This window comes from Hypomesus nipponensis, chromosome 20 (assembly GCF_054491055.1).
Source record: "Hypomesus nipponensis isolate SF chromosome 20, ASM5449105v1, whole genome shotgun sequence".
Taxonomy (NCBI): Eukaryota; Metazoa; Chordata; class Actinopteri; order Osmeriformes; family Osmeridae; genus Hypomesus; species Hypomesus nipponensis.
This window is the reverse complement of record NC_140380.1, coordinates 6325519-6351083: the sequence shown is the minus strand read 5'-3', so window position 1 is coordinate 6351083 and position 25565 is coordinate 6325519. Positions and strand designations below refer to the sequence as shown.

General features: G+C 56.6%; 1 protein-coding gene across 1 annotated transcript; it reads left to right on the top strand.

Moving 5' to 3' along the window:
- The first annotated feature begins 18495 nt into the window (after nt 1–18495).
- Nucleotides 18496–24705, top strand: nrip1b (nuclear receptor interacting protein 1b). Its single transcript, XM_084684244.1, is given in 3 exon segments — nt 18496–18667; nt 18669–21118; nt 21120–24705. Coding segments are annotated over 3 exon segments (3720 nt in total). The 5' UTR covers nt 18496–18649; the 3' UTR covers nt 22372–24705.
- Nucleotides 24706–25565: the final 860 nt, after the last annotated feature.

The window sequence follows — 25565 nt, the reverse complement described above, 5'->3', positions numbered from 1 at the left end:
AGCCCGATTCCCTAACCGCTCAGGCCCCCCCCCCCCCCCCCCCACCGTTCTACTCCGCTTGGAGCCTCAACTGTAACTGTCCGTGTTTTTATTTGATTTGTTATCTTATTTTGGGATTATCTTTCCGTTTTATTACTTTTAGTGATGAGCTGAGCTGTTGCCGGGCAACAAGGGGGACCTTGTGCTGGTGGCAGTAGAGAACAGAGACTGCTATGGTGAGTTTGTGCAGAGAGATTGACTTCACACTGCTATCCTGCTAGCCACCAGGCCATTTTGTGGTTTGCAATATCTGCTCTGCTCTGTTTGTTATCTACCTTACTTTAAAAAAAAAAATATGACCACTGAAGGAGAAGTTGCATTATTGGAATCGTTCAAACCTTTCAAAGGAAGTATGTTGCCCTTCCTGTGGATTTGGAGATTTTCCGGGGCCTGTTCCTATTTTTTGCGTCGTTTTATTCTGTTACCGTGAACGAATCTTCGGCGGGCATCTCATTCCTGTCCCAACATCCATTAGTGAGGAGACCGGTGAGGTCACAGTGCATCCCGATGAGTGCTTGGTAAACACTCGGAGAGTTGTGGAAAAGGTGGGGGGAGGGTGTCTCCGAAGGCTGTTATGAGACACCCAATCAAGGCCAGAGCCACAGAGGGAAAGAGGGGAAGAGAGAGAGAGAGAGAGGGGGAGAGAGAGAGAGAGAGAGGGGGAGAGAGAGAGAGAGAGAGAGAGAGAGAGAGAGGGAGAGAGAGAGAGAGAGAGAGAGGGGGAGAGAGAGAGGGGGAGAGAGAGAGAGAGAGAGAGAGAGAGAGAGAGAGAGAGAGAGAGAGGGGGAGAGAGAGAGGGAGAGAGAGAGAGAGAGAGAGAGAGAGGGAGAGAGAGAGAGAGAGAGAGGGGGAGAGGGGGAGAGAGAGAGGGGGAGAGAGAGAGAGAGAGAGAGAGAGAGAGAGAGAGAGAGAGAGAGAGACAGAGAGAGAGAGAGAGAGAGGGGGAGAGAGAGAGGGGGAGAGAGAGAGAGGGGGAGAGAGAGGGGGGAGAGAGAGAGGGGGAGAGAGAGAGGGGAGAGAGAGAGAGAGAGAGGGGGAGAGAGAGAGAGAGGGGGAGAGAGAGAGAGAGAGAGAGAGAGAGAGAGAGAGAGAGAGAGAGAGAGAGAGAGAGAGAGCAGAGGAGATGACTGGAGGCAGCTCTGTGACCTATTACTTAGGGAAAATGGACTGGTGACCAGAAGATTGCTGGCTCATGCTCTCCTCCTCCTTTGCCCTTGAGCAAAGGCAATTAACCTGGATTTCTCTAGTAAATATCCAAGCCGTAGAAACGAAAAACTGAAAAAAAAAGAAAAGAAAAGATGTGCGAGACTGATAACCATGTAAGTGACTTTGACTAAAAAGTGCCCACTAAGCAGAGAGATTAATGTTGTTAATAGAATCACTGCCAGTGTTTTTCACTGTCAGTCCACCTGGGCCTAACGCAAGTGAGGAGTGGAACTCTGCCTCTCTCTCTCTCTCTCTCTCTCTCTCTCTCTCTCTCTCTCTCTCTCTCTCTCTCTCTCTCTCTCTCTCTCTCTCTCTCTCTCTCTCTCTCTCTCTCTCTCTCTCTCTCTCTCTCTCTCCCTCTCTCTCTCTCTCTCTCTCTCTCTCTAACCCCCTTTGGCATTAAGACCAAAGCCACGACCTTGACCTGATTGCTGAGGAGGCTTTTTAAGGAACTCTCCAGAAGGAGATCCAATCATGTGACACCCGTCACCTCACTATCCTCAATCACCCCCCCCCCCACCCCCACCCTCCAGGCCCGAGTCCTTATGTGACTGTGAGAGGGATAGGGGGGACGACGAGGGGGCGGGGGGGCGGAGCCACGAGGCTGTTGTCTGATTGGGCAATCAGCCCCAAGGTGAAAGGGTGTGGAGGGTCGTGTCAGAGAGCAGGGGGCTGATTCCTGTCGGTAGCCCTGGGGGCCGGGCAACCGGCCGCGCGGGGGCCCAGAGCACGGCTAGCCGAGGTGTAGTCATCGTCTCAGCTCTCAATCACTGATAACAGCATGTGTCACTGGAAGGTCAGTTCATGACCAGAGTGATTCATGTCCAAAACGGGCTGGGCGGGCGAGGATTCATGTTGTTGCAGTTGCCTTGAGTCAGTGGCCAACAGCTGCCCTCTCTCTCTCTCTCGCTTTAAAACCTCTCTCTGTCTCCCTCCTTCTCTCCCTCCCTCTCTCCGATCCTCCTCCTCGCTCCCTCCCTCCCTCCCTCGCTTTCTTTAGAAGCAGTTTGGTTTTCTGAGTATTCGTCTCCGGTCTAGTTCGGTATTTTCTGCTCCTGCGACTTTGTTTACCACGTGTGCTCACGCCAATAAGGAAACCCGACCCTCCGTGTTAACACCCCGTTAACACGTCCCAGTGAAACTCCAAGGGACTTCCACGAAGCGTGCGGCGATACGTTCGGCTATCATCTCCCACTTTCCCCCCGCGTCTTCCTTTTATATTCCCTTTTCTCTCTCATCTGTCTCTCTGCGTTTTTTTTCCCCTCCCTGCTCCACAAATCCAGCGTATGTAGGACAGGCAATTCAATCGACGGTTCGAACTCGGATCAGATGTTGTTTTGCGCTTGTGAGCTGAAGGCGTTCACTGCACAATGGGATGAATGTTCCGGTTAAAAAATAGAAAAAAGAGAACTGGTCGGCTTTTCATAAGATTCCCAGATTAGGTATATGATAGTATTGATGCCACGGTATCCAAAAGTCCCCTTTTTTTTCTCAACCGAGTTGGCCCGAATCCAAGGCATGTTCTGGGATGTTTACATGCAAAGGGCTTGGCGTGAGGTTGGCGTGGGCCTCACAACTTGGATTAATCTGTTTGCCTGATGTGTCAAGGGTTCAGCATTAGCAGCGGCATGTGGCTTGTGTAACTGTGTTTACCTGTCAGGGAATGGGGCTGGGGCACCACAAGGCTGGCTCTCAGGGATTCCCAGCCTGCCAACCCAGGATCGCTAGCAGGTAAAGGAGGGAATAGACGCAAAGCAAAAGCCGCCGTAAACCTGTGGCATCTCCAGGGCTTGTGTAACCGTGTTGTTGATTCGTTTTTCGGAGCCTGGCACCGAAGCCAGACGCTGGAAGGTTTAGCCTGGGCCTTTTTTCTCTGTCCCCCACCCCCCACCCCCCCCCCCCCCCCCCCCCGTCTGTAAACCACCTGGCCTCCCATTCAGCGCTGACCTTGGTGGTTAGGAGAAGCCCGGGTCTGACCTAGATACACCCCCAAACAAGTTTACGCCGTGTTCCACTTGGCCTCTACGCAGGGAGAGCTCCACCGACCACAGCCAGATAAAGAGAGATCTGACACCAATACAGACACAGACGAAAAAAAGGGCTGCTCCCCCCTCCCCCCCCCCCGCCCACACTGTTTTCCCCTCTCCCTGTACAAACAAACACGGGCGTATTTTTTGGGGTAGTTCGTTGTCATTGTTTTTGGTGGCCTGAGGGTGCGCTGACGTCCGCCATGTTTGTTTTTACGAGGGGTTTTTGTTGGGAGTCCGGTGGCTCGCGACCGGGAGGAAGTAGAGCAGTGGGTTTCTTGTCTCCGAGGGCCCCACCGGCTCTGTGCTTCAGTGGGTCAACGCCGTCACGCAGGGGCTTAGCGCTCGCTGCTCGCCCGCGTAGCGCTGGGTCAACCGCGGCTCTGCTTTCTACAAGTGGAACGGCAGGCAACCCAGCTCAATGCTAATAAAAAATAAAAACGGCACGCGAACCCCCGTGACCGAGCTAGCGATTTAGTCCCGCCATCGCTCTGACATCGCCCCTGACCGTAGGGATGTTAAGACACGGCACGGGCGATGGCGGAATCTGCCCCCGGAAATCGCGCGTCCGTGATGGCGCACGTCGAACGGCTTCCTGGGTAAAGGGAGGGCTGCTCGTGGTGTCCGTCAATGTGGATGTTCCGTCGAGGACCAGGGGCGACGTTAAGGCCAGGATTGAAAAAGCAGCGCCGTGATTAAGTGCAGCTTAATCAAGACGGCGTTTGCGGGGCCGTCTGTGTTGGCGTGAGTTCATCGAGATGCGAGGAGCTGTCCTTAGCTGCGCTGACTGACATTCAAAGTAGGAGTGTCACACAGCCTGACTCATCTAACCCTGAAAAAGCGAGCCGTGAAACGCGAAATAATTATTCCGGTCAGATAGCATTTTTATTTTGTTACTTTTTATGGGTGTTACATGAGGGTACGAAAACCTTTCGTGCATATTTAAAGGAGGCAAAGGTGTCCCATTTAGCATCTGGAGTAACTGGTGAGGTAACGTTCACCCTCGAGGGAGGGTCGGCAGGGGGAGGGAGGGGCATTTAACCCCGGGGAGCGGCTGTTAAATGAAGGCGTGGGAGGATTCGTACTGTACATACAGGCCAGCTGATAAGGGTCACTCGTATCTGAAAGCCCCAAGGGGCGGAGCCTCATCTCCCAAAGGGCCTTCTCCCTTTCTGTCTCTCCACCCCTCTCTCTCCCCTCTCTCTCTCTCTCTCTCTCTCTCTCTCTCTCTCTCTATCTCTCTCCCTCTCTCCCCTCTCTCTCTCTCTCTCTCTCTCTCTCTCTTTCTCTCTCTCTCTCTGTCTCTCTGTCTGTCTCTCTCTCACTCTCTCCCACCCCCCCCCCCTCTCTCTCTCTCCTCTCTCTCTCTCTCTCTCTCCGCCTCCACCCCCTCCTTCTTTCTTTCTCTCTGTCTCCCTCAATTATACTCCGCAGAACTCCTCCTTGCACGATCTCTGGGAGGGAGGGAGTGATGGGGGGTGGGTGGGGTGGGTGGGGGGGTAAAGTGGGTCAGGGCGACCTATTTTTTCCCACAGTTCACGGGAGGCAGAGGGTGGGCAAGAGCTTCTCGTCGGTTAGGCGAGGAGCGAGGCCCCTGTCGCGAGACGCAGCCACTCAGAACTGGGTCAGGGGGAGAGGCTTCATCTTGTAAACGGCTTGTCAGCACTGGGGGGGGGGGGGGGGGAGAGAGGCTGCAAATGAACCGTAGATTATACGCCCCTAGCTGTGCGAGTGAGGTCGCTCCTCGCTGCCCGGCCACACTGGCACGTCACACACGCCGCTCGCACGCCGTCTCTCCGATATTAAATACACACTCCTCTTTCCTCTTGCAACGCTCCGGCGCACACACGCACGCCCACGCCCCTACAGTAGCACAGCAGTCTCTGAAGTACTGCCACCGCATATAAGCCCTTCTGTTCGCTCCTCAGACTCCAGTAATAGCGTTTGATTACTGCAGTCAGAGCCAAGGCAGGCAGGCTCCAGAGAAACAGCCTTCACACACTCTCTCTCTCTCTCTCTCTCTCTCTCTCTCTCTCTCTCTCTCTCTCTCCGACCTCAGGTTGTTAGGCTCTAAATAGCAGCCATTTTCTCCTAGATTTCCTCCCCTGAATTCAGGTCACGTTATTTACAGTTGTCCAAGTTCAACGGTAGTTCAGGAAAGGGTGATGTGGAGAAACACATGTGCACTAGCTCATCGTTTGACCAATAGCCAAACATACTGGGTTAGCTTGTTACGTAATTCGTTCAATTTTTGGGGTGGGGGGGGGTTGCCGAGAAGAGCTTGCTATGGTTCTGACATCAAACAATTTCCCCAGATCATTTGCAGATCGCATCTCCGACTCCCACAGTTTGGCGAGCCACCCGCAGCCCCACTGGATGCATGCATGCCGCTCGTAACCCTTCATCTGATAGCGCCGTTTTCTCTGCAAGGCAACCCCCATCGCAGTTACGCCCACGCTAAATTAAGAAGGCCATTGATGTTATGTGAGATTGACTAGTTAGCAAGTCGGTGCGCATGCCGATTCCTGTCACATCCCCATTAAGCGCTGAGGAATAGACACCGCAGACGCAACATCTCCGGAATGGATCGATTTCAGTTGAAACACGCCGGGTTCCCTTTTTCCTTCTCCTATCCTTCTCGTGGCCCCCCCCCCCCCCCCCCGAGTGTCTCTCAACAACGCAAAGCGGAACAAGAACAGGGTTTTGTCTTCTCCGCCGCAAATAATTGACGGAGTCTGTCTGAAGCTCAGGCCTCGAAACTGCTAACCAGGGGCTCAGCTTCGTGCGGCCTCCGTTTGTGGAGCTGTCGCGTTTAGCCGACGTCCCCCCCCCCCCCCACCACCCACCCACGCTCAGATTTCACGATGTGGAACAAATCTGCTTGTGATGAACGTTTTAAGCATTGTGATTGTTCAGAACAGCCCCCTAAAAATCTGGCTGCTGGGCTATTACTGTGACGTTGTCAATAGGCCTCACGGTCTTTAGATCTCAAACGAGACCCGAATCCCGTGAATCCACCTCGTTTCGATGCAGGATTATCACGGAAACGAGCCGAAAGTTTGTCTCAAGCTGTGGTAGATAATGGTAATCCGATTGTTGACACTCTTTTTGTGTAGAAGAAAGCAATAATTAGGGGTGTCCTACCACTGATGGTAACAGTCTATCCTTGAGGTGGTGGTGGTGGTGGGGGGGGGGGGAGTGGAGCATACATGGAAGGTGTAGGATTAGCATCAGGGCTGGTCAGCTGACAGGGTCTTGCGGCCCCTCCTACAGACCTGTCTCGTGGTATTATTAGCCGTAGTCCTTTCTCCGTGCGAAAGCCCCTTACGTTAATTGAGCGTTTACGTCCCCCGTGCTCAAAACTAAAGTCTCTCGCCCGGCGCGCACATGCCCAACCGGTGTCTGCGACCGTACGCAGACTTGTGTCTGCATCGGGGGCGCGCGTGCGTTAGAGAGACGCGCTGCGTCGGCGAAACCAGTCAGGACCAGAGCGGGTCTCTTAGGCCAGGGCGGTGTTGTGGTTGAGGGGCGGGTGTGGGGGGAGGGGGGCCTGCCTGCCTGCCTGCCTGCCTGCCTGCCTGCCTGCCACGGTGCCTACGGCAGATGGTTTCCAGCCGGCCTGTGGATGACATGTGTGATAACATTACCGTCATGAAAGGTCAGCCATGAAGGGGGGGGGTGGGGGGGGGGGGGGGGGGGGGAGGGCAAGTACCTGTCTCTCTCTCTATCTCCTGTACACACACACACACACTCGCAAAGCACGCCCTCGCAAACACACGCCCGTACGCACACGCACTACCAAGAAGTCCCTGTCACGTGACGAGCAGTTGACACGGCAAAAGAAGTAACACACAGACACACACACACACACACAAAAGAGTATATGATAGATGTATAGATACATGTGTTGGTCAAAGCCTACTCATTCGTTGGTGTCGAACTGAATGTTTTGAAAACCGGCGTGCAGTTCCTGCGGTGCTAATGTTATCTCGCTCTCCTGAAGCTCGGAGGCCCGACTACCAGTGGCATGGAGCGGGACCACAGTATTTGCATGTCGGTGTGTCGCACGCTCCTTACCAAGGCAACAGTACCGATGAAAGGCTGCGGCCTTACAGGGAGAGACGGTGGACCCGTGGGGCGGTCGACCGTCCACAAGTCGACGTGGGACATTTCTCACGACCCGGCGTTCCACCGAGCAGAGGGGGGGCTCTCTCCCCGTCCCAAGTTGGCCCTCCGCTTCTCCACCGAAAACCGGCTTGGAGAAACCAGGCCTTCCTTTCTGACCAAACCGCCATGGTGGTGGTGGGGGGGGGGGGGTTTGTGGGGGACCTCCTATCTCCTTGTGTTCCCAGAGCGTAGGGAGGGAGAAGGAGGAGAAAGGCGGGGGGGGGGGGGGGGGGGGTTTGCTTTCAACGTCAACAACGCCACGCGGGCTCAGCCGTGTCGCGGCGGCACAGGTGTGCTCCGAAACGCTCCTGAAATGGTGTGGGGGGGGGGGGTGGGGGGAGGAGAAGAGAGAGGCTCCGGCTAGCTGGAAGAGGTTTAAAAATACATCCACGTGGCCGGGGTCGGACATTTTGAAATGCTGTCTCTATCTTGGTCCGATGGGGAGGTTAAAAGATACAGCATCCTGATAAATCTCTCCCGCCGGGGGCGTACAGATAAGAGTGGCACAGATTGAATAAAAACAAAAAGAGCAGAGAGAGAGAGAGAGAGACTGGGAGACATAGAGAGACAGAGAGAGAAGGGGGAGAGGAGAGGGGGAGATGAGAGAGATAGGGGGTGGGGGAGTGGGAGAGGGAGGGAGGTAGAGAAGGAGGCGGCAGAGAGAGGGGGGAGGGGATGTGAGATGCCTATCAGGCGGCGTGAAGGTTTTTTGTTTGCAGATCCAGTTCAAGGACGCCCGCGGGCGAGCTAGCTCTCGCCGTGCCAGCGATGCGGCTCAAGGTCACACGAGCCAGCCCTGTGACATTAAACAGGAACAGGGAGGGGAGGGGGGATATCAGCCCCTCTACCACCCCTACCCCTTTTACCCCCTCCCCCCCCCCTCTCCTCTCCCGGAGCACTGAGTTACAAGGGGGAAAACAACCTTTAACAACCAAGCATCTTCTTCCCCCCCGAGCTAAGCCTGACATCAAGGTTCAAAGTGTGTGTGTGTGGGGGGGGGGGGGGGCGTGGGGAGGGTGTTTAGGGGGCTGTTATAGATGGCGTTGGGCGGCTTTTCCTCAGAGCAAGGAGATGCAAGGTGAAGCACTTTGTAGGTATCAGCCACACGCGCATGTGTGTGTGTGTGTGTGTGTGTGTGTATACATTGCCAGTGAAAGTTGTCAAAGAGACACACCAGTAGTCTGACAATGGCCTCCGAACTCAGAACGATCTGGAAGCTCACGGGGAGAGTTTGACACCTGTGGAATTGGCAGTTCAACGCCCTCCCCCCCTCCCCCTTCCGGAAGGAGAGAACCGCATATGTTCAGTAACGCCATCCTCCCGGTCCGTTTCCGAACATACTTTCTTCTCAGACAGGATTTACCGGCTAAGTGTTCCATGCTTCTCTGACGCAACCCGTTTAACCACTAACACCTCAAAGCTGGATTTGAAGCTCCGGTGAACCTCCGTGACCTTTCACCCATTCGCCAAAGGGCTTAGCGAGAAAAGGGGGGAACACACGTTGTCTTCCAGAAGGATACAGAACCCACCTCCCCATCTCACCTGTTCCTCATCGAACTGGCGTACGCCATTCAGAGTCCCGCCTTTTGATTAAAGGCGAAAGCATTTAGACTAAACAATCAATAAGCGCAGTCGTGAGTCCGGATTCTCCCAGGCATAAATCTTTCCCGGGGCTGGCATGCAGTCCTCTCTGTGCCGTTTTTGCTGATTAGTTTTCCCATTACTCAAAACAGATGTGTTTTGGAGATGACGAATGATCCAATTAGTGGATATTTGTCACCCGTTTGATATCGGCAGGAGACTGGAGACCAGGGGAGGGGAGAGAGAGAGGGGGCCTTGGGGTGCGGTGGCTCTTCCCGGCCCCACCCTGCTCCGCTTGCTCCTGGCTGGCCCCGCCTGCCCCCGCAGAGCTGGCCCGGGTCCCGGCCCGTGTACGGGGTGCGCTTTGTAAACAGCCCAGGGCAGCGCCACAGCCTTCCAGGAGGAGCCGCAGCCAGGAAACTCGGCTATGGAGAAAGATCAGAAGATCGGCTGTTGTCGTTGACTAAGTTCCTGGTGTGGACGCCCCGCCCCCCCTCCACCCCACTGGTTTTCATGGAGATTTTGAGGGGAGGCGAAACTGTTTGGTCGACGGGCGCCGGCAGACGCCGGCGTTGCCGCCCCGGAACCCTTTCAAAAACGCGCGGTCACGGCGCCGCTACACCCCCTCGCCCCTCCCCTCACACGAGACTCCGTCTGTGGACAGTGGGCTGAATCTGCAGCCCTCCCTCTCCCCCTCTCCCTCTGTCTCACTCCCTCCCCGCCCCCCTGCTCTGCTCTCCTTCACTGTGCCTGGCCGTGTGTGTGTGTGTGTGTGACAGCTGCCTAATTGGGCATTCTCCCCTCGTCGGGAACGCCTGCCTCTCCCTCTCCTCCTCCTCCAGCCTGGCCCCGGTGGCTGCTGACGAATGGCAGCGGATTACAGATGAGGACAGGGTGACCCGGCCGACCTTGCCGCGCAGCCGCGGGGGAGGGAGGGAGGGGGAGAGGGGGAGAGGGAGGGGCGGGGCCCTGCAGAGGGCTAGGGGAGGGGGAGGGAGGGCTGGAGCGGCATCGGGTCACTGGAGGATGAGGTCGCGGGAAGGTGGGGGGAGGAGGAGGGGGGCGAGGGAGGAGGGGGGGCGGGGGAAGAGGGGAGGAGGGGGGCGGGGGGAAGAGGGAGGAGGGGGGAGGGGGAGGGGGGGGGGACTCTGCCAGGTGGCAGCGCGCGGGGCGGATGACGAGAAGTGTCACGTGACAGTAGCCCCCGTGTCAGTGTGTCAAGGGCGTGGGCGCCCGCTGGGCACGACCACTGCGGCATTTTGGACGTGTATTCTTTATTCTTCTTTCCCCCTCCCGCCCCCGCCCCAATATTATTTATTTATTTCTTGCTCCAATCCGCCAGCTCCCTGTGGCCGGTCGCGGGAGACGTCTCCCTCTCTTTGCCCCTCGCTGTCTCTCCATTCCGACGTGGCTCACAGGCCCCCCCTCGCTCGCACGCGGGGGCCGGGGAGACGGCGTATCCCTGAGCGTGGTGAATTTTCATGTTGACGCCCCCCCCCCCCCCCGCACACACACAGCCCCCCGCGCCCCCCCCCCTCCCCCCCCCCTGTGTGTGTGAGACTGCCAAGGTGAGGTTGCGTCCTCTTGTTAAGAGCGATTAATGGCACTCGTTATGTACATAATGAAATATCCCTGCCTGATGCGTGTAGGGTTCGCTCCCCTCTCTGTCCCTCCCTCCCTCTCTCCCCTCCATCTCTCTGTCTCTCTCCCTCTCCCCTCTCTCTGTCTCGTCTCTCTCTCTCTCTATTTCTCGCTTCCCCCTCCTATCTCTGCCCCATGACTGCATGCGTGGGCCAGGTGTGTGTGTGTGTGTGTGTGTGAGTGTGTCTGCAGTGAAGCCGCCTGGCTGTATGTTTGATGTGCTCCACCCACCCCCTCTCTCAAGCCCTGTCTCAAGATTAAAATAAGTATGAATCAAGGTACTGTCAATTCTTGGCCCTGTTCATCCCTGGTGGTACTGAACGCGCACCACAGCGCGCGCGCATCACAATGGCAGTGCGTTGGCAGTGTTCTGGAACATTACAGCAAAGTGTCTCTCCGTGCGGTTGCCAGTTTGACTGGGGGCGTGCGTCGCGATCTAATCTCGTTTGAAAGTTCAAAAAACGAAGGCGCCACCAACCCTCGACAATGACCCAAGAAAAGAAGCGCATCGCAAGAATGCACCGCGCGCGCCTCCGGAGGTCGACGGCCAACGGACGCGTTACCACGGGGTTTTCCGCTTTGACCTTCGCCGCGTTTGTGCGCGTGTCCGCGGCCTGCTGTTCCCCCGCCTGACTCAAGCTGTGCAAGCTCTTTAATCCCACGGCCGAGCGCACGTAGGCCTGATTACTGGCAGCAGTTACCCCTGCGCGGTGGAAGACAGACCCATGCCTCCTTTGGCGTTTGGTCAGCTCTCGGGCCGCAGAGGGCGGGGGGGCGGGGGTGTTGGGGGTTCAGGCCATGAGAAAAGCGAGGCAGGGAGGTGACAGAAGGGGGAGAGAAGAGAGAAAGAGAGAGAGAAAGAGAGAGACGAGAGAGAGAAAACGTCGAGAGAGAGAGAGAGAGAGAGAGAGAGAGAGAGAGAGAGAGAGAGAGAGAGAAAGAGAGAGAGAGAGGGGAGGGGGAAGAGGGACGGACAGAAGAAGAGAGGGAGAGAGGGGGAGGTGGAGAAGGCTACCGGCGTGATTAGTATTCAGGAGGAGCGATTCCCTGCCAGTGGAGCAAATTGATTACTGCACTTTACCTGTATGAGCCTTCCCCAGCTAAGGATGACAAGGTAGGGGAGCGTGATGTGTGTCTGTGTTCGCCTCCAAGTCGGGGAGAGGCGCTGCCTGGTACCGGGCGCTGGAGCAAAAAAGAAACGCCGGAGGTCTCTCCTCCAGAGATACCGGATAGATGCCTTGGCGGGGCTTCTTCCCTCTCATCCTCCTCCGGAGAGACAAAGTGCCGTCCAATTCTCTGCCTCTCTCGTTCCCTGCCTCTCTCTCTTCCCCCCTTGGTCTGTCTCGGTCCTCACTCCATCTCTGTCTCTCCACTGGGGCTTGCTGCCCACACCTTCCCAAGCAGGCCTCAGAGGTTTCACTCCAGACGTTGTGGAAACAAACACAAACCCATCCATCTCAACCCCGCCCCTGTCTCCCAAAGCCCCAGCCGCGACGCCCTGCTAGCCTCCGCTGGCCTCCGCTGGCCGGGGGTAGCTCGCGCGGGGCGCGGCTGGATGCGGCCCGCCAACCGGAGGGATTTAGACGTTGATTTGGAGTCTGGGTATCACGTCGTTGTTTGTGGACTCCTTCAGGGGGGGGGGGGTGGTTCCAGGGCGACGCACACACAACCCCTGTAGGGTAGGACAGGGATTTTGGACGGTTCGCATCCGACGTCGGCCTCGAGTTGGGACCGTAAAGGGGAGCCATGTGAGGGGCGGTGGTGGTTAGCCAAATACTGTGGTTCAGGATGAAGTCGAGCAGCCAGTCGAGCAGCTCCAGACCAATCCAGGCCTAATCCTATTCAGGTGTCCTGAGATAGTTGCTGGCATAGGCCTGCTGCCCCCCTGCCAAAACCAAATCGGTCCTGTCTGCAATTTTCCCCCTCAAAAGGTCAGGCCAAATCGTTGCATCCTTAAAGCGGGTTACGTTTGCTTAATTGATTCAAGAGATTCCTTTAATTGTGTCTGTGAAGGCGACGGGGTATTCTTAGTTAAACCGCTAAGGGGCAAGGAGGTTGGCGACACAAACAATCTGACCTCCTCCCGCCCCCGTTGTCGCTTGGCGGTGCCCAAATTGTGCCCCGCCCCTGGCCCCGCTCTCCTCCTCCTCCTCCGAGCGGGCGAGCATTAGGATGATTTAAAAACTCCCGCAGAAAGTAGGTCAACGGAGACATTACGAACGGCGGCGCGAGTGAAGCGACATGCCTCCTCTCCCTTCCGCCTCGCGGCCCCCGCCGACTCGTCCCGAGTCCTCCCCGGAACGCGACGCCCTCATAACCCGAGGCAGGCAGCGCCGTCACAACGACACCGGGATTCTGCTGACTCACCCAGGACGGTCGGCACGGCCCTTTAAGTCGGTTCGTCCCCCCCGAAATGATTCATTTCTATGACCCCCCCCAGGTTTAGCTGGCCGGCTCCGAGCGGGTGGCAGGACTGTGTGGAGCGCGGCCTGGGTCCTACGTCCTCGTTAGCGGGGCGGCCGGAGATGCCCTTGTTCGAGCCAGCTCTGCTCTCTTGCATCGTGGCCACAGGCCAATCCAACTGCTCTCTGGATCCACCAACCTGAACTAACCTCAGCCCGAGAATTCACTAATGGAAAGTATGTGTGTGTGTGTGTGTGTGTGTGTGTGAAGCTTTGGGTAGCACAGCAGTGCTCTGGACGGACGATGTTGGCTTAAGATCGCCCCGGAGCCCCCCGTGGAAATGAACCCGTATGGATTGATTTTTGTCCGCGGCTCATTAGGAGAGGAATGCGCACGTTTTAAATCGGCTCGCTCATCTCGGGGCCCCCCCCCGTGGGCGGGTCCCCCCGAATGCCACCCAAATATTTACCGCCGACACAAACATTGCGCTAGCCCGCTAGCCGTGTCACCCTGGGTCTGGCGGGGGAAGGGAAGGGGAGGGAGGGCAGGGGGGTCATTTGGGTTGGGCCACGTCCCCTCCCCCCCCCGCTGTCTGTTGGCTTTCGAAATCCCTTAGATGACTCATCGGCGTGCATGGATTCCCTCCGTCAGCCCTCGGAACTCTCTGTGCCGGACGAGGGCAGGAGTTCAGCGCCTGGTGACGGCGGGAGTTCTCGAATGCAGGCTCAAAACACGGCTGTTTTTACCCTCTGCCCGACAGAGCCCCCGCCTCTCGGAGGAGCCGTGCCTGTGTTAGGCGGAGGGGCCGTCTGGGGCGTTAGGTGGAGGGGCCGTCTGGGCGTTAGGCGGAGGGGCCGTCTGGGCGTTAGCCGGAGGGGCCGCTTGGGCGTTAGACGGAGGGGCCGTCTGGGCGTTAGACGGAGGGGCCGTCTGGGCGTTAGGCGGAGGGGCCGTCTGGGCGTTAGACGGAGGGGCCGTCTGGGCGTTAGGCGGAGGGGCCGTTTGGGCGGTGGTTCCCAGACCGGCTGGCTCACATGGAGGGAGTGCAGCACTGGGGTATTCTGATATCACATTTCGTGTGGTGTGTGTGTGTGTGTGTGGGGGTGCGTGGGGTTGTGTATGTGCTCTCTGCATGACTTGTTGGGTCAGTGCGTCCTCACAATTGGGTCAGAGTGCCCTCGTTGTTTCGCGCCGTGCGTGCGTGTGCGCGTCCTGATTGACTTATCTCTTCGACATGTTTCCCACCGTCGCAGGCTCCCTGCTGCTCGCGAGGCTGTTGTTCTCCCTCAAGGTGAGACGGGGAGCCTTTCGCTCCGCTCTCCTCCCGCTCCGACGTGTCGAGTTCACGCACGCCGCCTCTGAACAATTGCATTTGGCCAGGTAGCTCGCTTTTGGACTTCTTTTTTTTCGTTGTTGTTGGGGGTTCTCATTTAATCATGTCAGGCCCCCATATTGAATTTACAAATGGCGCTTACGCCGCATGTGTAAGCAAGCTCGCCCCCCCCCCCCGTCCTCTCCCCTCACCCCCATCCCCCCTCCCTCACCCCCCCCCCCCTCCCCGACGGCCCGGGCGCGTGTGCAGTCGACTCGCGGCAGATTACATCACGGATGTCCATAACAGTGTTTAGGCATCGCCTCTTCTTCTAAATTCCTTTAACCTTGACTCCCCTTTAAATGCAGGGAGCGCACATCTGCCAGCCCGGTGTCAGACATTAGTGATACACGGCGCTCGGCGCGGCATTGTCACTTTTTATTAACGCCCCGAGCTCTTTTTTTTTTTTCGTGCATCGGACACCAGCTGTTGCGTCAAGTGGGAGAGACGGCGAGCGTGACCTTGACTTTAACTGCAGCTCCTGTGGCTCTCTTTCCTCCTCACCCCCCACCCCCCCGCCCCCCCCCGCTCCTCCCGCCCCCCCCCCCCTCCCACCCCTTTCTAATTCTTTTGTTTTGACTCGTACATTTTAAATGGCTTAAATGGATTACCATTCCTGACAATGAAGGTCATTTGGGAAGCCTCATTTTGAGGGCTGCGACGGCTGTGGGAGTGTGGGGGGGGGGAGTGTGGGGGTGGGGGGGTCCGGGGATGGCGCGATTAATCGGCCATCCCATGTGAGTGGGGGGGATGGGGGGGGGGTATCGAAGGTCACCCTTTTTGGAGATCTAATCCCTGACATCTGCATCGGCTCCTATTCGCGCCAGGCTTTCTGGTAATTCCACAGAGGAAATGGCTGATAGTGCAGTGACCTTCCTGTTCCTGGTGTCTGAGAGGCAGCGAGAGACGGAGGAGAGAGGGAGGGAGAGGAGGGTCGAGAGAGAGAGAGAGGGAGAGAGAGGGCGCGCGGGGATGATAAAGCTCTCCTCTTCGCGGGGGCCTGCGCCCTCCCTCTTGCCCGTGGGCCACCGTTGTAAAAATCACTTTTCGAAAACGCGTCCGCCGTGTCATTGCGTGACATTGTCAAAGATAATGGATAATCGCCACGGTAACCCGAGTGCGGCTCATCGGCCCTGTCGTCTGTCACCGCGGGGGAGGGGTCACGCTTTTTGGGGGCTGGGGGGGGGGGGTGGGGGCACCACCACCGAATGAGATGGCATGTTACCAGATGTGTAAGGTCATGCTCAATATGTACGCCAGGAGAGATAATGTAATAGTGATGTGGACACGCTCATAATAAATGTGTGTGTGTGTGTTGGGGGGGGGGGGGGGTTGGGGGGATGGGATGTACTTCAGAGGCCTGCTTTAGAGGACAGGCTGCAATATATTAAAGGTCGTTTATTTGTCCATGGAGCATGGTCATGTGCGGAACACGTTCCGACCCTGTCCTTGTGATTCCGGGGCTTGGCGACCTCGCCTCTGTCATTGCTGATGTCTGGCAGAACCCCAAGGACCCTGGGCTCTAGAAAAGGACACACTCTTACCACTATGGGCGCCGCCAGCTGTTTGTCGTGCATTCGAGTAGCGTTTCTTTTTTTGTTGGCCCCGGCCCGACACAAAGTCGGCTCGAAATCCCGAGGTTCGTTCCCGAGTTCATAATCTCGTGTACGTCATGTTTTGAAAAACGGGACGCATGCGCATCCCCACGCACACCTGTATATTTGCCGTGTGTTTATTTCCTGGGGCCGAACTCAAGGACTGAAAGATTTTGAAGTCCCCTTAACTAAATTGACGGTCGACATTTGTTTACTTGTTTACCGGTCTACGTGGAAATAGGCACCGTTCCTTTTTTAATTGAGTTAAGCCCCCCCCCCCCCCCGGCAGGCAAGGAAGCTTAATCCTGCCATCTAAGATTAGCAAGACAGCAGACGTCAGATGGCCCTGTGTGACCAGGTTGGCCTTTGTTGTGGTCCGATTAGGGTCAGATTAAAGTTGGCCTTGAGCTGTAACCAAACACGGTTGGTTAATGAAGTAAGTTGGATCATCGCGTCTTGACTCGGCGAGGTCCTGGACCTTGGGGGGCGCACCAGGGGTTGAGCTCCCCCTCCTCCCCTGCCCCATACAGATTTCGTAGTGGGGTGCCAGTTTGGCTCACACATCAGCTTTAAGCCAGGATGTAATTCGCTAATTTTAAAGGTGCCATTTAAAGGTGTCCCCTTGTTGCCCTTTCAGTCGTGCCAACATGTGGCGCTCAGAACGGACATTTCAGGCCCGGTTTGCATTGTCGCTTTCAGCCCGTTTTTTTGTTGGCATGTCACTTCCTGTTTTGGGGTAATTGAGGGTGCGGCTACTCTACCCTGGGGGCGGGGCCTAATGCTCTGCAAGCACACATCTCCCCAGCTCTTTCAGACGGCAGCCCACGATGGGTCCGCGCCCGAGGTGAGATCTTCACCAGCGGGGGTCGAGGCGAAGCCCGAGTCTGTATTAATTAACCTTTACGGCTGTCCGAGGTGTCCCGTATCCATGGAGACCCGGCTGACAGGGTTGTGGGAGCGTGAGGTCTCCCCAGGGCAGAGTCGCTGACACCGTCATGGCAACGGGGCGGGGAGGTTCTTCTGTGTGTCAGTGCCGTGCCCTCCTTACAGTGGCGGGTTTGTGACAGGTGCACCTGATCCACACACACACACACACACACACACACACACACAGACCTACCAGCCTGACTCCGCTGCTGCCGGCCGAGGCTGGTCATTAAAAGCTTCAGTGGAGTACATACAAAGATGAGTTCAGCTCCATTCAAGTCAGGCAGTTGAACGTATTAGGTGTGTTACATTTACATTTAGTCATTTAGCAGACGCTCTTATCCAGAGCGACTTACGGTAAAGTACAGGGACATTCCCCCCGAGGCAAGTAGGGTGAAGAGCCTTGCCCAAGGATACAACGTCATATGCACCGGCAGGAATCGAACTGGCGACCTTCAGATTACTAGCCCGATGCTCTACCCGCTCAGCCACCTGACACTGTTGTTGTTTTTAGTACGGTGTCATCGGCTCTGGAAGTCTGCAGGGGGGAGGTGATTGGCTTTGGCTGAGCATGCGTTAATCCCACCCTGGACAGACACACCTCTGTCCAGGTGGGCGGGCACAAAGTCTGTCTGCATTCTATGTTAATGTTGCCTGTTTGTGTGTTTGTGTGTGTGTGGGCGGGCGGGCTGGTGGCAGCTGCTGGTTGAGGATGGAGCGAGGGGTTGTGTGAGATGGTATTGAAGTGTATAAGTGGTGGGAGAACGAGGGGGTGGTGTGGTTCTGGGGGGGGGGGGGGGGGCGGTGAGGTGCGGTAATCCACTGAAATGACAGGCTGAATAAGAAATGATTCAGGGCTTCTCACGGCCTCTTCACTGTTGGAAGACGGCGCCCGGGCGCAGCGCGGCAAGGGGCTTACTGCTCGAGACCTGAATGTTTTTCAGGTAGTGGGCTTGAATCTTCAATTTGAATCCAATCAGGACTAATCTGCATTTGGCGTTCGGGGGTTTTGGTTTCGGAGGAGGAGGGGGGGCGGGGGGGGGGACAGGCCGAGGGAGCCGTGTGCAGTCAAACTGAAATGTTGCTAAGTAACAGGGATGGCGGACAAGGTGTTGAGAAATCAATGTGATAGAGTGCTGTGCGAATCCCCGTCTCATGCTGTTTCTCCCACTCTCTCCCTTTCCCTCTCTCTCTCCCCTCTCTCTCTCTCTCACTCTGTCTCTCCCTCTCTCTCCCATAGGTCCCTGCGTCTGAGCTCAGGAGAGCGGAAAGGCGCCACAGTCAGAGGCCTGGCCCCCGGGGGCCTCCCAACAGACATCCCAAACATCCACAGCCACGGAATGCGTCAACATCGCCGTGGCGAAATCCTGCTGACTCCCCACTCCCCGTCCGGATAAGCCCCCCCCGCCCTCCCCCAGAAGCCGGGGCATTCTGGGACCATCCGGCGTTTCGCAGGCGCACAGGAATGCCAGGGAGCGCTGACTAGCCCCAAAATGGATGCCGTCATGGCTGCGGTGTCTCTGGCCTAGAGCCTCCCCCCCCCCCCCCTGAAGCGTCTACGTCCTCTCGTCGGCATTTGGAAGTCCCATGTCTCCCTCCGACCCGATGACCTAGTGGACTGTTATCCTATTGTTATTTTTGTTTTACCTAGTAGCAGTGCTGAACCATACCAGGGGATCCTAGTATTGAACATGACTCATGGGGAGGAAACCTGGCCCAGAGACACACACGGATTCAGCAGTTCTAACTTATCTGGAAGGTTTACTGATGCATCCTGTGGCAGCCGGGCCTGGCGCCACGGCAACCCGGAGATCCGAGACTGCCAACGGCAACCAGGAGCAGGTAAACAAGGCGGCCCGGCCCTTCCAGCTGCCCCATGGCCCGAGCGCCCCCAAGCCCGGGAACGGGCCCTCGCTGGGCTCCTCGCAGAACCTCAAGAAGGCCCGTCTTCTCTGCGCCGGAGCGTGGAACCAGCCGGGCGCCCAGCGACTGAGCTCTCCCCCGGTGGAGCTCAACGGCCAGGGGGGAGGACTGCAGAATGGGACCCTGGAGGGCTCCCAGCACGGCGGGGAGAGTACCCTGTTGGCCTCCCTGCTCCAGTCCTTCAGCTCGCGGCTGCAGAGCGTGGCCATGTCCCAGCAGGGCAACAAGCCGGCTGCTAGCGAGCGCTCACCGCCTCCTCCGCCGGCCCCCGCGCAGGCCCCGGCGCAGGCCCCTTCCCCCTCTGCGGACAAGGAGGCCCTTCCTTGCTACGGTACGGCCTCCAGCCGGCTAAAGGGCCTGATGAGGAAGAGCAAGCTGCAGAGCCACAATTCCACGCCCTACAGCCGCCGGGGCCCCGCCCAGGAGCGGACGTCCGAGTCGCCGCGCTCTGCACACGGCGCCACTCCCCCCTCGGGCCCCGCCGGCGGCGGCGGCGACGCCGTGTCGTGCGCCGAGCGGCTGAAAGCCGTGGCCAACCTGGTGAAGATCCGCTCCAGCCCGGCGCCTTCGCCCAAGCCCAGCGTGGCATGCAGTCAGCTGGCCCTGCTGCTGTCCAGCGAGGCCCACCTGCAGCAGTACTCGCGCGAGCACGCGCTCAAGGCCCAGATGTCGGGTCGCTCCGCCAGCGAGCGCCTGGCCGCCATGGCCACGCAGCAGGGCCAGGACAAGCGGCCGTCAAGCGCGGCCGACACCGAGCCTCCGGGCGCCCCCAACGGGACGCCGCCCGCAGCCACAGCACTCCCCCCGCCGGTGGCCAACTCCACCCGGCAGAGCCCCTCCCTGCTGGCTCCCCCCGGCTCCCCCCGGCCCACCCCTCCTCCGCCGCCCTCCCACGCCCACCCGCCGGCCCGCTCCCACGGCCAGCCGCCGAGGGAAAAGAGGGGCTTGGACTCGCGCCCGGCCCGGCCCCCGCAGACCTGCAGCAGCCTGCTCCTGCTGCTCCTCAACAACCACAACAGCCAGAAGCAGTTGACCAAGAACGGGCACCTGGAGGACGACCTCGGGGCGCTCCCGCCCAGCCGCGGCTCCGGCTCCTCCTCCGTCACCTCGGACAGCGAGTGCTCCGCGCAGGAGCGGAGCCTCGCCAAGGAGAGCAGCGACGCCGAGAGCTCCTACTCCGGCTGCTCGCCCATCGACCTCTCCGTGAGGGGCCGGGCCGGCGCCGCCGAGACCGGGCCCAAGTCCTTCTCCTTCTCCGCCTCCTCCTCAGCCGTCTTCTCCTCCTCCGCCCCCGCCTTCTCCCCCTCCCCCCGCGGGCTCTCCTCCACCCCGGCGTTCTCCGCTTGCTCCGCCGCGCTCTCCTCCTCGACGGCCTTCTCCTCCTCCTCCTCTTCCTCCTCCTCCTCCTCCCTTGACAAGCTCACCGAGTCGCTCATCAACAAGTGGAAGCCGGACCCTTCCGGGCCCACCAGGGTCCATCAGGCCAAGGAGCTCGAAAAGAGCCCGGACCTTAAAGCCCACCCCAAGGTCACTCTCATGCAGCTGCTGCTCGAGCGCAGGAGTAACGACAAAGGCAACAAAACCGCCGCTAATCCCGATTTGCAACACGACGCAACGCCCTCGCTCGGCATGCCCCGGGGCCCGCTGAGGGGGCCGTCTCCCTGGGACGAGGGCAGGACACAGAGCCCCCTGGACAGGCCGGGGCCTCTGCCTCCCCCCCTGCCCCTCTACACCCTCAACAGGGAGCCGGGAAGCACCCCCTCCCCCTATTCCTACCCCTCCCCCCATGTCCAGTCCAGCCCGCTGGACCTGTGCAAATCCAAACCTTACCCCAACGAGAAAGCCCCCGAGCCCGCCTTCAGCGCCAGTAAACTCTTACAGAACCTCGCCCAGTGCGGGACGGCCTCGCCTTCCCCGCTGACGCCTCCCGGGAAGACCCCAAGCCAGGAGCTGGACGCCGGCCGGCCCCTGGCCCTCCTGGAGAGGCTCAACGTGCCCGCCGCGCCGCGGAACGCCGCCACGCCGCTCTCCGACGGGCCGTCGGGCAGCGGCGCGCCGTTCAGGCGGCGCGAGGCGTCCTCCTCCCCCCCCGCCAACGCCGCCGCCGCCTCCTCGCAGATCGAGAACCTGCTGGAGCGCCGCACCGTGCTGCAGCTGCTGCTGGGGACGGGCGCGCCGTCCGCCGCCGCCGCCGCGAGCGGCCGCCGAGACAGGCCCTCGGGAGGGAGCGGGAGGGCGGAGCGCGGAGGGGCCGTGCTTCGACAAGCCGGGCGGCGCCTCGGCCGTCTGCGACAGCTCCGACGGCGCGGCGGCGGCCGATGTCAAGGTCAAAGCCGAACCCTCCGAGGAGGTGAGCGTGTCCTCGGCGCCGCCCGACGACGCGCCGGGCCTGAAGCGGCGGGTCGCCGCCGAGAGGCAACGCAGCCCCTTCTCCGAAGCCCAACCGGACCTCAAGATGGAGCCGCGGCCGGCGGAGGTCATTGCCAAATACGGCCTCCTCAGCCAGCTCCTCAAGCAGCAGACGGCGACGTACTACACGGCCAGCGCCCAGACCGAGACCAGGCTAACCCACGTCAAGGAGGAGCAGAAGGAGCACCTGGGCTCCGGCCCCAAGAAGAGGCGCCTGTGTCCGGAGCTGGCCGAGAGCCTCAGCAACGGCAGCCCTCACAGGCCGGCGGACGGCCTGGTGTCCGCCCTCAAGGAGGGGCCCGACCTCCGGGGGCTTCGCAGCCCCAAGGAGGAGGAGCGCCCGGCCCGCAGCCCCCAGGGCGAGGCCCTCCCCAGGGAGAGCCGAGGCTTCAACGTGCTCAAGCAGCTGCTGCTCTCCGACAACTGCCTGAAGGAGTTGTCCCAGCATTCCCGGGGGGCTCCCAGCCCTTCCTCCCTTCTGCAGGTCAACGGCAAGGCCAACGGCGGCGTCCTCAATCAGCCCGGCGGCTACAATCACCAGCTCCTCCACCTGCCCTGGCACCAGCACGGCCCCCCCCTCAGCTCAGGGCCCCCGCCCCTCCCCAGCCACCTCAGGCCCCTGCTCACCCCCCCGACGGGCGACATCTCCCACCGCGGCCTCCCCTGGCATCCCGCCGCCCCGGTCCAGGACTCCCCCAAACGGGACCCCCCGCCCCCGGTGAAACGGGAGGCGGAGAGCCCGGTGCGGTGGGGAGGCCGCGGGGAGGACAGGGAGGGCGAGGAGGAGGAGGAGGATGAGGAGGAAGAGACCTGCGACTCCAGCCCTGACTCCCCCAGGCTGACGCGCTCCAACCCCATCCTCTACTACATGCTGCAGAAGGGCAGCGCCCAGCTGAGGAGGGAGATGACCAGGGACCAGGGGGAGGGGCCCCCAGGGGCAGGGCTGAGGGTCAAGGAGGAGCCTGTGGCCGACATGCATGCGTACGACCGTAGACAGAACTCCAGCCAGCGCTCGCCTCCCCACAACGACAAGCACAGCCACAGGAGCCAGGGGCTGAGCCAATCATCTGACAAATGGTAGTTTTACGACAAGACTTTTATGAACTGAGGGAGAGAGAGAGAGAAAAAACAAAAACGGATGGGGATAAAAAATTACGTTTCATATTTGATTTTTTTTTTTTTTTTTTTTTACTGACTTGCCAAATTCATTTGTAGTTTGAAGAGAGGAAATAACAGGGAGGAACGCAAGGATAAGGATTTTGAATCAGAAGAGCAGAGTGAACGATTGCAAGGCATATTTTCATTATTTTATCATAATTGTACGAGGTTGGACTGTGGAATGGTACGATATGACTCTATTTGAAGAAAACTTCAAATTACTTCCACCAAAATTAGGTTATCGTCCAATTTGACACATTGTCCACTGATGATATCCTTACAGTACATATTTCAACTTCTTAAATGAACAAGTTCTCCCTTCAAAGGAGTTGTCAGGTTTGCTACTATGATTTGTGTCTGCATTGCACACATATCACTATTCCATGTCCTCCTTGTTGCCAGCCGTGAAACATTTATGAAGAACATTTCCAACTTCATTTATTATTAATGACTCCAAAAATGTTAGCGCTCAGTTCACTGCATATTTATTTATTTTCCCCCATCTAGAAATCTTCAGATAGACAGAGACCCATTAATTTTAGATCAGACCTCAAATATAGTCATAGCAAGGAAAGCACAGAAGTCTATTACAAAAAGTATCCGGTGGGAAGGTTTTCAGAGGAAGACTTTGAGAACAAGGTTCACAATGAACTGGCTTCAGATACCCGGGGTTCCTCTGGGTTTGAAGGGCAGGGGCCACTGTACTCTTCCTCTCCAGATGTTATTAGATATGATTATCAGTGAGTCCGTGAGCCCATGGCTCCGCGATTCAGTGTGTTTTGCTTTGATCTCAAATGAACTTGTCGGAGGCTGAACGTTGGCAGTGCAAATCCAGGGTCATGTTGTCTTAATGGATGGGTGTGTGACTATGTCTTGCGAGTACCGGTTCGAGTAGCTTTTCCTCGGTCGCGTGTGGGTGGCAATCGTTTCGTACGGGTTTCCGGAGCAACCTTTACAATACTGCAGTGTCTGGGAAACGGTTCCATGTTCAAACCAGCACAGCTTCCTCACACAGGGTTAAACTGGGCGACGTTGGGGGAAATGAACGCCTTCCTCGTGAAACAACACCGTCATCTGATGTCGCACCCTGAATTTGCATTGTCAAATATGAGCTGTTGGTGTCCTTATAAGAGTATGTTTATGGCATGAACTGAAAAATGTCAGTGTTGTTATCCGTTGAGAATTTGAAAGTTTGTGAGGTTTCTTTTTTTCTTTCTTTTTTACGTTTCTTGTGCTTAATGGACACATTTTGACTTTCTTGGCCGTTTTTTAGCTCATAAAATGTCAAAAGAATTGCATGGAAATAACGAGAAAAAAACGCATTTCAAAGCAGCTGGATTCAATGTGAACCTGCCACCCAATAATGACTGAAGCATATTCAGTGACTTTCGAGGGCTTATCTGATCTCTAGCTCTTTATGTTGATTGTACGGTATTCTCTCAGTCTCTCTATTTCAATTTTACACAATGCGTTGCCCATCTAGTCTTACATGTGATCTTTTTTAAATACATAAAACATATAAAATACATATGAAATACAGTACATGTTTCTTCTATTATTACATTTTCACAATGGTTAAATATATTTGTGTAAATAGTACTTTCATTCTGAAAGATGACTATTTTGTATTGTCGAAGAAAAAGATATTACCCTAGTTTTTAATGCCCTGAAATGTAAATATGATTATATGCGTAAAGTGTACATACAATGGCAGAAGATGCTATGCCCATTTTTTTTCGGTTGGTTTGTTCTTTGCATGTGTCTCTATGTGGTAAATGATAATCTATTCTGCGCCGTGTTGTGTAATACTGTCTGATTCTCCTCACTGCTGCCTGTTGCATGCAGAAGCATGGGAACTACCTGTGTATCTCCACTGCTGGTGGGGGGGAAATGTCAAGTCTTAAAATAGGTCTTTTTATCACAGAGAGAGGGTCATTTAGAACATGAACAGTCCCTTAATAACCACAGACTGTTGAGCAAGTGGATACAACGTGTGAAAAAGTGCATTGGATATTTTTGTGATTTTCTTTTCTGTTACTGGTTAACAGAGCTCGGAGAGAGAGCTCGGGACTCTAGTGAGGAGGCGTACAATCATGAACCTGCATTGTGCATCTGAGAAGTACATTTGTAGCAACAAAAAAAGATGTTTCCTTTTTTCCATGTGACAACCTGAAACATTGTTTCATTTTTTTTTATGTTTTCATTTTTGGTGTTCATTTGCACTGATATCTCAAAAATAAAGTACTAAAATGCTTGACTGAGTTTGGCTGTGCCAATTCATTTGCTTTTATTCGGACCTGTCAAACTCTGACCTGACATGCTGTTATTGTGAATAAGTACAAATTTAGTCTCAATTGACTTGCCCGGGTTAAAGTACAGGTAAAATATATATATATATATATATATATATATATATATATATATGGATTAGTTTTAGTTAATATATATATATATATATTAACTAAAACGAATCCAACTGTGGAGGGATTCATTATAGTCTGTTTCTCAAACATTCCTTCTTCTTTTTGTACATTTTGCACGACTTGCTTTCGATAAAGATGGAGGATGCCCACCCCCACCCCCCTCAAAAATAAAACACTCTTAGTTCCGTGTTGGCTGTTGTTCACCACTGTGCTGAATCTAAACAAAGACAGGAAAGGCACTGAACGACGCGAGGACACATCGAGAAGGTCAACAGATGTGCCCTGGATAAAAGCCCCACGGTATCCCTTTGAAAGCTGGAACTCGCATCTCTCACCGACCAGGATAGATGGCATTACACGGCTACAAAAGCACCTGAAGACTTGCTTTCAGACTCTCCTGATTATCCCTTTCTTGACGCGCTTTGACTTTGAACAACAGCATGTTCTCTGAGACTTTCCAAAGGTGAAGGGGAGTTCAAGCCAAACTTTCTTTGCCTTGGGTTTGAATATGAAGCTGAGCGGGTGAACAGTTGGGGTTTTGTCTGCAGTGCACTTTTAAAATCCCTCACAGTTCCTCAGCCCAGACTTCCCCTTATTTAATCCTCCCCATGACTGACTGCACTCTCTTTAAACTCCCTGTAACCTTTCCCCCGAGTGAACTTCTCCATCCCAAGATCTTTATCAGGCTTGAACT